At 43.2% G+C, this 12,187-nt stretch overlaps 1 protein-coding gene across 4 annotated transcripts in view; it reads right to left on the bottom strand.

Moving 5' to 3' along the window:
- KIZ (kizuna centrosomal protein) overlaps positions 1 to 12,187 on the bottom strand; it is a 113,591-nt gene that overhangs the window by 30,529 nt on the left and 70,875 nt on the right. For all 4 annotated transcript variants that reach the window (XM_060120287.1, XM_060120289.1, XM_060120288.1 and 1 more), the window contains one exon: positions 7,133 to 7,283. In XM_060120287.1, coding sequence (XP_059976270.1) covers positions 7,133 to 7,283 — 151 coding nt within the window. The remainder of the gene's footprint in view (positions 1 to 7,132; positions 7,284 to 12,187) is intronic.

The following is a 12,187-nucleotide window of genomic DNA, read 5'->3' as shown; positions in this document are numbered from 1 at the left end:
CGGGGCAGGGTCCGACCCACTGTGTGGGGACCTGAGACCCTCAAGTGAAAGGGAAGGGGGAGCTGGGCAGAGGCGCCCTGGTCATGGTCTGTGCAAGAGTGAAACGGTAACAGTGCAAACGTCTAGTGGACAAAGGGGAAGATCATACTCCTTCCTTGTCATCAACATGAAAGGATGTGAAGAATCGCCGAGGCCAAACCTTGAAGATTGAGCCTTGTGAGTCTGGCCGAGGCCACTGTCATCAGCCTTGACATCCCTGCAAGGCTCTTGCCTTCGGCCCGCCTTAGGACCAGCTGGCCTCCAGGACCCATGGCTTACCATAGGGGCCGGAGGTGGACTGAAGGGGACTTAAGGAGTTCTAGTCTCCTTGGCCAAAAGACCTGGTGTCAAGTTAGCCTTGCAGCCGAGACCTGTCTGCCCAGTTCTTGTAACCAGAAGCTTTTCCTACATTTGTATAAAGTGGGCCTTGGATTTTAGTCCAATTGGGATAACTCTGTGGAGTGAACTGAACAGGATCCCTGTTTCTGCCGACTGGGGTTCAGGTGTACCATCCTCCTTTGAAGCTCGGGCCAGGGCTGGTTCCCATCACTGGCTGCCATAGTGCCCAGTCCCAGCTGCCCACGTAAACCACGGCACTGCACTTGCTTCTAGAATCTGTCCAGAAGGACAGGAGCTGCCATCTCGCAACCATCAGGATGCTCTTTGGACCATCCCAGCGTGTCTCATTTCAAGATCTCTCTCTGCCCATCCTGATCTAGTCTGTCTGTTCCCACAGAGAGCGAGCTCCTATTCTGTGCACCCAATAATTCTGGATACATAGAAAGCATTTTAGAAGATGAACAGAAAGAACTGGCTTAATCTCTGTAGTTAAAACTATAATTTTCTTTTTCTGATATTTAAAATAATCCAAACTTTTGAGAGGCCTCAAGTATGTATGTCTTCCTCATATTATCTTATGTGATAGCTGTAACGAATAATTTCTTGGCGTGACTTCACAGTAGCCACCGTCTTAACCCACCGTTTGAGAATAAAGTTGTTAAAGGACTGTTGAGGCTTTCTACACTTTATACTGTAGAATTTGCGGACGATGGAGATTGTCCTAGATTTTCAATAACTCGGGTTACTTCTCACTAGCCCCTCCTTGATGACGCACAATCAACATCACTGTCTTGCACATCCCTTTCGTGTACGAACTTTGTTTGCTTTAGCTGGGTCCCACGTGGGCTTCAAAAGAACGCAGACTGAAGTGCTATAATGATACAGCACGCGTCCTCCTAACAAGCCCTTGCAAGCGTGCTAAGAATACCACCAGTGCTACCAGCCCTGTCCTGAGCCCTCTTTCTTCACCACGGTGAGCAAGTGTGGGGCACACTGCACGTTTTCATTTCTTTCCTATATTTGATCCCATTTACCTTCACTACTTAATACTCATATCTCTAGGATTTCTCTTACTCATTCTGGAGATAACTTCTCAGAGATGAGTATTTTATATCTATGAGCGTTTTTGACAGATGGTCAAATGACAGCATGAGCATGGTTGCTTTGACTCTGCTGGACCATGAAGCCAACAGAGATGGTGGTAGATCTGCCCAGCGGGCCATCCGCAGAGGAATTCACAAGTTAAGTCCCTAACAAGTAGGAAATAATGACAATATGGGACAGAAGCAAAAGTCAGCCTGAGACAAGGAACGGTAGGAAGGTCCATTCAAAGGACCCATCAAAAATAACTTATGTAGAGTCAGGAAAAACATCTGTGATACGTTCTTAAGAGGTACTGTTTGCAGCTCTTTGAAAAGGTGCATTTCTAAGGAAGGCCCCAAACGGAAGGAGTTTGCAGTGTGACCCGCGAAAGAACCAAAGCTAAAAGAGTGAGCAAGCTGCCCTGCACGTCCCACCTGTGACTGAAGGGCTCTGCAAAGTGGGGCTCTCTATCTGAAAAATGCCACCAAAGATGGACCTTCTGATGGTGCTTATGAATGGCCCGCGCTTGGGTTCCAACTTGTTTGTTAGGTAGTAAAGGCTCGCTCTCAGCTCATGCATTGGGAGCCCAGTGGTGTTGTAAGTGGTGGTGGTGCTGGAGACTGCCTCATCGTTCCCAGCAGTCTGCAGCCTGAGTCAACGCCAACGAGCCAGTCCCTCACTCTTCTAACCTTCCCAGGAGCCAGGAGAAAGCGCTTAGAAATTCAGTGCCAAGGCACACACTGTTTACAGGATGACTGAGAGTGATACCTCCGTATTTCAGGTCCTATGAAAGAAAAACTGTCCTAAGAGTTACGCTCAGCAGGACACCTAGGATTAATAGGCTCATTTTCTCAAAGTTCTGTCTAAATAAGGATCTTGCTAGGTCTAGAACCCTAAGAGTCATCTAGGCTGACTCAATTTACATCTAGAAACTTATCAATTGTGAAATTCACATGCATAAATAGATAAATGAAGTTATTAATGGAAAAGGCTTTGTACCCAAACACCATTCAGAAAAATGAAAGGTGAAAATCAAACTGCTCAAAATATTGTAGCAAATAATACAAATTCATATACAAAGAGTTCTTAAAAGTCAGTAAGGAAAAATATTACTAACCTAATAGAAAAATGAGCAAAGAATGTGAACTGGCAAATTACCAATATAAAAGAAGAAATACAGATGGCTAACAAATAGGTGGAGGGAAAAGTGTGACTGCAATTTGACCTCCTTTGCACTTCTCAAAAAAAAAAAAAGTTGATAGTATCCAGTTTCATAAAAGCTCAGAGAAATGATATTTTCCTCCATTCCTGGTAAGTGATGGCCCTTCCAGGGTGAGATCTGACAGTGCAGAGCAGAAGCCTGAGAGAGGCACAGACCCTTTGACCTAACAGATCTACACTTAGGAAATCATTCTCAGGAAACCGCATGGGAATCTGTAAAAACTGAACTGCTCAGATATTCTGTGAAACCTTTTTACTAGAGAAAAAATTAAAAACTTAAAATGTTTAACACCAGGAGCCTGGTTAAAGACACAGTGGAAGAGCCACACAGGGGTCTCTGTGCAGCCGTTAGAAAGGATGTAAAACACGTGACGGCATGAAAGGAAGTTCACCTGTGACAAGTGGGGAACACGGAGGCCGTGCACACAAACAGTAAAACCCACGTTTGTCAATACGTTAAATATTAAAGACCATACACCGCAGTGTTAACAGGGTTCTATGTGGACAGTGGGATAACAGGCAATTTTCTTCTTTTTGTTTACCTTAATATTCCAAGTTTGTTTTTTTCCCCTGTTACCTTTTTAAAGAAAACATATGCTACCTCTAGAAGAATACGGTTTCTGCAATGGGTGCTACAAAAAGAAAATGAACGTGAAAGCACTTAATGAAATAAAATTACCTTCCATATGTAAACCAGTGCTGTTAATGCAGACACAGAAGAACAAGAGAATGAAATACCACGGATGTTGACAGCATGGATGTTTCCCCTCATACACAGATTAACTGACCCTTCCTCAACAACCTTCCTCCTGCACACCGGAAGTAATTTTTCAGTGTTTAAAGAGAAACACAAGTTATCATTACTTAAGTTTTATCTGAGTTATAGGAGAGGAAGGGGATTTCATCGATGTAGCAATGAAAAGAAAGGGGAAGTATTCATATGAGCCAGTGAACGAGTATTCAAGAGAGAAGAACAGAACACCAGTCCCTCATTTCAGGAGAGGGGCAGGGGTTTCTGTGGCTGTTCCCACCTGCTCTGCAAGTGACGCCGGCAGGCTGGGCTGCTTTGCCTGCAGAGGTCCCCCTGGGTGGAAGCAGGCTTCACTTGGGAGAAAAGCAGTATTAAGGTACTCTGTATTTTAATGAAGCACCCAACTACTTTTTTTTTCACATAATTACAAATTTTCCTGATTTAAAAGCATGCAGCTCAATTATGTAATTGCCTAATAGGTTATGCGGGTGCTGTGGATCTTATCTAGCCTCAGGGGGACATAATCCAAATTTCAGCAGCTTTAATGATGTATTTACTCAGGAGACGGGTTGACTCCAGATGACAGCAAGGGACGCACAGGTAAACATCATTTACATGTGGCTGTTTAATTAGCCATTTACCCAAGAGATCAAAGTAAGTATTTCTGAGCTTCATTAGACTCTTAACCAAGTGATTTCTAGTAGTGCTTTCTTAAATTTTGAAAATCTCCTACTTTTAAGATTTTATTTACAGAGAAACACTGAACCCATACTATTTACTAAATGTATATATTGTTCGAATACAGGAAAACAACTCAAAGACACTTGACTATGCTAATCATTAAACGATTTGTGAATCTAACAGTCCTAGAGCCCAGAAAAGCATTTTGTTCTCACGTCTGTAAGGCTTGCCCCTGCCCACATCATTCTGGTAACGTTAGTCTTTAGGGCCGTGCATTTTTTCAGTCGCAACCTATTTGAGAAACTGACTGCTTGCTTCTATTTTTTTTTTTTTTTGCGGTACGCGGGCCTCTCACTGTTGTGGCCTCTCCCGTTGTGGAGCACAGGCTCCGGACGCGCAGGCTCAGCAGCCATGGCTCACGGGCCCAGCCGCTCCACGGCATGTGGGATCTTCCCGGACCGGGGCACGAACCCGTGTCCCCTGCATCGGCAGGCGGACTCTCAACCATTGCGCCACCAGGGAAGTCCTTGTTTCTATTTTTAAGGAAGGATTTCTTTTTTTGGCCATGCCACAGCATGCGGGATCTTAGTTCCCCAACCAGGGATTGAACCGGTGCCCCCTTCAGTTGGAAGCATGGAGTCTTAACCACTGGACTGCCAGGGAAGTCCCTTAAGGATGGATTTTGTCATTCATTTATTAGTAATTTTTATGGTGTCACTAAGATGATTTGAAAAGGAACAAGAAACCTACTAGGGGAGGAAGAATATCATTTGACTCATAAACTATTAATTGGGCAGCCCCCTTCCCATTAATGATGGAGCTATTATTTGAAAAATTATGAGTGAACTGGTTGTCTGGAACTTGGGATATGTTTTCCTGATACAAACACCACCTTCAGAAAAAAAAAAAAGACGATGAGATGGCAAATGGCAGGAGACCAATACTTATTTCACCCTTGACATGGCTGAGATGTGGGGTAGCTGCAGTGAGCAAGAATGGAAAACGATGTCGTTACAAAACAGTACTAAATACGATGGATAATAAAACCTGAAAACAAAATCCTTTTTAGGATCTACATTTATCAATAGATATGGAACGGATCTAAAAAGCACAGGTTCTGTTCCTCCTAAAGAATACTGTTCTTTCTTTAAGAACCTTCACACAAATGGTACCATACCTCAAACAAAACAAAACAAAACTAAGGGTTATTTACTGAGTCACACGCAACGCAGTAAAATGAAAATGTGTGCAGGAAGCATGCACACAAGGTTACCTTTGAAAAGGGCAGGAACTGTGAGGGGCGCCCAGGGGCTGTATCTATACCTGCAATAATTTACTCCAGGAGGGAAGTGGGGAAGGAGGAGGCGAGGAGGGAGAGCAGAGAAAGGGCAGGGTTGGGGGGAAGGAGGAGGAGGGCGAGGGAGTCCGGAGCAACACGGTGCCGGGGTAACACATGTGCAGATGTGGGTCAGTGGCGTCACTGTATCACTCCACGTACGTGTGTTTGAAATGCTTTAAAAAAAAAAGTCCTTTTACTCTCTTTTAATTAAGGGGGCAGGGAAGGGGGGCTTGGGAAGGCTGGAGGGTGATGCAGAGGCTCTGGACTGCACAGGCTATGGCTTTGGGACAGAGGGGAAAGGTTTGCCTCCAGAGGGGGCACATGAGGAATCCTGAACACTGTGCATAATAAAAATAAAAACTTTAAAAGGATCAAAAAGCCTGAGAACCCTATATTATGTGTAAGGATGAAAAAACATACTTGGAGGGAATTCCCTGGCAGTCCAGTGCTTGGGACTCTGCACTCTCACTGCCGAGGGCCTGGGTTCAGTCCCTGGTAGGGAAACTAAAATCCCACGAGCCACGCAGCACGGCCAAGAAAGAAAAAAGAAAAAACACACTTGGAAACGACAAACTCCCAAGACATTAAGCTCAGGAGAAGAAAGGCCATGTCTCTGGGGCGGCCACTCTGGACCTGTTCTTCCACACACCCCCCACCCCCACCCCCCGCGTTTCCCCAGGAATGGCTCCATCAGCTCATGTCCAGCATCTCACGCTCTCCCTGGTGCCAGGTCGTCAGTCAGCCCCCAACTGTCCTGGCTGAGCCACGACAGGGTTGGCCATCCCCCTCCCATCCACGCAGGCTAAATTCCCTGAGGCCCTGCAGACCCTCCTGCAGCCTGGCTCAAGGGGCTCCCTCCGTGGCTTGCCAAACTCTGCTGAACCCGTGAACACCGGCTCCTGAGCTGGGCCAGACCCTGCATGGTGGGCGGTGATCCCTAGAGCTTCTCATCCCCATCCCCAGATGCAGTCCACTCCCCAGCCACAGAGAACAGCTCCGTTTCTTGGAAAAGTGTGGGCCTTCTTGGTCTGTTCTTGGGCTCCTAACAGCCCTTGCCCATCGCCCCGCCCTCTGAGCCTGTCAAAATCCTGCCTGTCTTTTAAGGGTCACCTCACACACCCCTGGGCTCCCTCCCTGTTTCTCCAGATGGCCTGGCTCCCTTTCCTGAGGGTCCATACCCTCTGCTGTGTTCTTACTGCAGGCATCCCATTATGCCATTCCCCTGAAGGAGGGACCACGTGGGATTTCTCTCTTTCCCTCCAGTGGATCTGGGCTGCTGCCTAATCCACAGAAGTGGATTAATACGTATTTGCGGAGCTGACATAAATGACCATACAGTATTTTTAAAGGATGGAGTGGAGAAAGAAAACCAGAATTCTACAATATGCTCCTAAATTCCCTGGGCAAATGTTGTGGTAGCTATGTTTAATTAGGTTACCTCCAGGACCTGGGTTAACTTTATATAAGGACTTGAGATGCCTACATAAAACACTATGCAAAAGGCCTGAGATCAGACAGTTCAACCAACCAACCAACCAACCAACCAACCAACCACAAAACCTCACTTACAACTTATCATTTTTTTCAAATATGTTAATCATTGTTAAGAACATAAATAGTTCCTCAAATGACTAACTTGTACATGTTGAAACTTATTTAAAAAAATAAAAATGACTAACCTTTGTCCTCCGGTCCACGTTTTTGACTGGGAAAACTTCAGACAGCTTCGCGACCACCTCTTCTTGGATAGAATTATCATGTCTTTTCAAGGTGGCAACACGCTGACCCGATGGTGTCCTCCATAAACCTGAGGCTGGTGCTTGTTCAAACCTATGAAACAGAAACAGGAGACCCATTAGACGTGTGCCGCGCTGGGTGACTTATGAACCTCCCACATTGTTAAAGGCCCCCATAATCAAGGTAGTATTAGACAATTTATCCAGAAAAGTCTGGAACCTAATATATTCTGGGCTAAAGGAATTTCCAGAGTGCAGTACTAAAAGGAACCAGGCCCGCTTAGAAAAATGTGTTATATTCCAGGTCTGGGGCAGGAAATGCACCAGATGAGTCCGGAGCACCTTGTCGTTCCAGGAAGTAAGGAAGTTCTCAGACTTTTGAGTTGTGTGCAAAGGCCTTGAGGGTTCTCTTGAAGGGGCTTCCCCTGGCCAAGGACAGGACAGTTTGAGAACCAAAAGGATAATGACTACCACAGACTGATACACAGCAAATATATAAAAATACATGAGTTCGTTTGAAAAATAAATAAGTAAATAAAATTTTAAAAATAATAAAAACCTTTGGATTCACAGGCCACAACACAGATGAATCTACAGACATTCTGCTAAGTGATATAAGCCAGTCACAGAAAGGCAAATACAGTACGATCCCACTTACATAAGATGCTTAGGGTAGTCAAAATTCACAGAGACAGAGAGTAGTGTGGTGACTGCCAAGGGCTGGGGGAGGGAGAAATAGGGACTAGTTTAGTGGGCACAGAGCTCCAGTTTTGTGAGATGACAAAGTTCTAGAGATGTGCTGCACACCAATGTGAATGTACTTAACACTACTGAACTGTACACTTAAAATGGTTAAGATGGTAAACTTTATGTTTATGTGTGTTTTTACCACACAAATATAAACAAACCAACCTTTGGATGCTGCTAGGGCAACAACTCGTTCATTATTCTGGAAACTGGTTAAGTAAAGGGATAGAATCAAGCATTTACCCTGCCTCTGTGGTTGAAAAAAAAATTTCAGAGTTACCAAGTAGCTGATGGGAAAAGTTTTTCCAACTAATAAATCCAGAAGAAAGAACTGAGTTAGAAAAGTCACCATTTTCTAAGTCCAAGTGAATGAAATGCATCTAGGAAAGGATCTTAATTTTGAGAAAATTGCGTGATGGAAGCTTTATATCAGAGGCATCCATCTGCCAACGCTTGAGCCCACGGCCCAGCCTTGGCAGCACACCTGCCGCCTTAGGAGGTGGAGTAAGAAGGACCAGCACTGGCTCGGATGTCATTCTGCCAGAATAACCCACCTGGAATGTAATCCCGGATCCGGGTCCAACCACCAGTTTACAGGGAAATCATTTGGATCCTGATTCAAACACAGCAAATACAGACAGACATTTTTTGAGAAAGCCAAAGAAAACTGACAAGGACTAGGTAATAAAGAATCTTCTTAAATGGTAAGGTATTTAATCCTTGTACGTTAGAGATGTAAGTATTTGTGAGAGGAAAATGTCTGTTTTAAACTACTCAAGAAAAAAGTGTGGGTGAGGGAAGGAGATAAAATAAGACTGGCAAAATGTTGACAACTGTGGATCTGGGTGAGGGTACATGGGATTTCATTATACTCGTATCTGCTTTTGTGGATGTTTAAAAATTTCGAAGTACAAGCTAAAAAATAGTGTACTAATATCTGCAACCTACTTGGAAATGCAGAAAAATAACAGATTGGAACTGATGGATGGATGGATGGGAAATGGAGAGAGACAGATATGGGAGTGTAATAAAATGTCAATGGTAGAATCTGGGTGGTGGGTATGTGGGTGTACAGTTCTTTTTACTTTTCTGTATGTTTGGAAATTTTCATAACAAAATGTGAAAAAAGTTAGTCTAGGTACAATCCAGAACCTTTTAAAATAAATCTTGTTATAACCTTTGCCTGACCTAACCCTAATTTTTCCCAAGACTTGAATAAAGTGGGATGATGCATCATTGGAATCCTGGAACTTATTTAAACACTTCCCCAAATGATTCCAAGGTTCCAGGCTGGTTTGGCAGAAAGCCCCTTTAGCAACTTGCCTCTCCTGGTGATGTCTAGATCCCACTGATGTCATAAAGCCCCCAGTTCCTCTGTTCTGTTCTGTTCTATGTGAATGAAGCAACCTTTGCATCTGTACTTGGGTTTGCAATAGATTTATTTCCCTCCTAGGAAAATGCACTCACAGGCCATCGGCAAACCCTAGTCCAGTCAGCAGGTATACTTCTCATAACGAGTAAATCAATTGTGTTTTTAGCCTGAAAGAATGTTTAGTTAGGATGAATTAAATTTGAAAACAAGTTTAATGAGGATGAGTTAAACTAGTTAAGTTAGTTGGGATGGATTGAATTATCAGAGACCAGTCTCTCTGGTGACTGATACACATGATTTCTGCAGAAGCAAAGCCAAGGCAAGACTCGGGTTACTAACACCTCTGCCAACTGTAACCATCCTTTGGGTCCTGGAGTGAAACAAGTAGCTAAGGTTTCCTATAATTATTATACCTGCTTCACAAAAGGACGAAACCTACGGGGTCAAAAAGCAAAGAAGCTCCTGGAGCAGGTCGAGCACTAGAACCTGTGACTTCTGAACAGCTAAACCAACACTCGGCAACAAGGAGGGCTTGGGCCATGGCTGGCCTTGTGTGGAGTCCCGCCCCTGGTTCTACACAGACATACAGAATCAGAGCATCTACACAATGGCACAAAGGACTTAAAGAAGTTTTTTCCCCTTTTGTCCACTTCACTTCGGAAACTTTACAGTATCAATATCACACGGAAAAAACAAAGTGTGATGTCAGCTAAATTATATACTCCTCTAATTAAAGATAAGTAAAGCAATAGACTCTAAATAGTCTATAATTAATTTCATATACTTGGAATGGTTTCCAATGAGAAAACTGCAATTTAAGCAAATGTACCAGCATTTCCTAACTACAAATGATTTACAACAGATTGGTAATTTGACAAAAGTTTTAAATGCAGACAAAGTAATAAGTACCTTGAATTTTATTCTGAACATAAGCAGAATAAAATAAAGAGATTTCTACATACTATGCTCCAAACACTATAAAGCTGACTCAATTGTTCAGCATTAGCTTGAGAGTACAGTTGGGTGACTCCATCTGAAAGTAGCCACTGACAGAGACAATTAATTGCACCTGGACAAACATAAGCTCATGGGTGGTCTCATTATGGTTTTCATATAAGATAAAGTGATTAAGTAATCACTTTTGTGTTAAAATATATTCTCCAGGAGGCAATATGAACAGATTTTTAAAATCAACTGCCCCAAGTGACATGAATCACATTTTAAAAACTCATAATTGTCTAAAATAATGACTTGGTCCTCCACCTAATAATAGTAAACCTTTCATATGAAGGACTTTCAACATTTAATCATTGATATAACAAAAATTAATAATAACGATGATAGGAATGGTTTTGTTCTTTTTAAAGATGCTTCACCTTGTGATAGAGAATTCAGAAATCTTCACACTATCTTTCAGAGTATGCTATGGGGCAGGTGTCCCATTTTCCAGATGGGATTAAAGCAAAGAGACAGATGTCGCCTGCCGAGGTTTGGTCAGGGGCTCAAGCAGGGCCACGACCACACCAAACATGGCTCTATTCACAGGCCTGCACGAGTCCATAAGCTGTTAGAGCCTTCCCATTCTGCCCGGCTTAGAATTCTGTGACATCAATGTCATTAACAATTAAGGAACAAAAGTATCATTCTCTCCAAGTCTGTGTTTCTGGAATGACCAGCTGACTGTTTCAGTCCAAGGGATATCACAAGGCAGAAGGGAATACTTCACTTCGGGGAATACCTAGCAACAGCTCCTGGGTGCTAAGGGGCACAGGAGGTGGGAGCGCACAGAGGGCAGGGGGAGCGTGACACTGGGGTTAAAGCCTGTGAGACTATTGTAAATAGTGCTGCAATGAACACTGGGGTGCATGTGTCTTTTTGAATTATGGTTTTCTCTGGGTATATGCCCAATAGTGGGATTGCTGGGTCATATGGTAGTTCTATTTTTAGTTTTTTAAGGAACCTCCTACGGTTCTCCATAGTGGCTGTATCAATTTACATTCCCACCAACAGTACAAGAGGGTTCCCTTTTCTCCACACCCTCTCCAGCATTTATTATTTGTAGGTTTTTTGATGATGGCCATTCTGACCAGTGTGAGGTGATACCTCGTAGTTTTGACTTGCATTTCTCTAATAATTAATAAAGATGTTGAGCATCTTTTTATATGCCTCTTGGCCATCTGTATGTCTTCTTCGGAGAAACGTCTGTTTAGGTCTTCTGCCCATTTTCTGACTGGGTTGTTTGTTTTTTTGATACTGAGCTGCATGAGCTGTTTGTGTATTTTGGAGATTAATCCTTTGTCCGTTGATTCATTTGCAAATATCTCCTCCCACCACTCTGAGGGCTGTCTTTCATCTTGTTTATGGCTTCCTTTGCTGTGCAAAAGGTGTGAAGTTTCATTAGGTCCCATTTGTTTATTTTTGTTTTTATTTCCAATAGTCTAGAAGGTGGGTCAAAAAAGATCTTGCTGTGATTTATGTCAAAGAGTGTTCTCCCTATGTTTTCCTCTAAGAGTTCTACAGTGCCCCATCTTACATTTAGGTCTTTAATCCATTTTGATGGATAAAGAAGATGTGGTATATATATACAATGGAATATTACTCAGCCATAAAAAGGAATGAAATGGGGTCATTTGTAGAGATGTGGATGGACCTAGAGACTGTCATACAGAGTACAGTAAGTCAGAAGGAGAAAAACAAATATCACATATTAACGCATATATGTGAAATCTAGAAAAATGGTACAGATGAACCAGTGCACAAGGCAGAAATAGAAACACAGATGTAGAGAACAAACGTATGGACACCAAGGGGGGAAGGGGAGGTGGGATGAACTGGGAGGTTGGGATTAACATATATACACTAATGTGTATGGAATGGAC

This window comes from Mesoplodon densirostris, chromosome 16, assembly GCF_025265405.1.
Source record: "Mesoplodon densirostris isolate mMesDen1 chromosome 16, mMesDen1 primary haplotype, whole genome shotgun sequence".
Taxonomy (NCBI): Eukaryota; Metazoa; Chordata; class Mammalia; order Artiodactyla; family Ziphiidae; genus Mesoplodon; species Mesoplodon densirostris.
The sequence above is the reverse complement of the archived record's forward strand: the minus strand, read 5'-3'. Positions and strand labels throughout refer to the sequence as shown.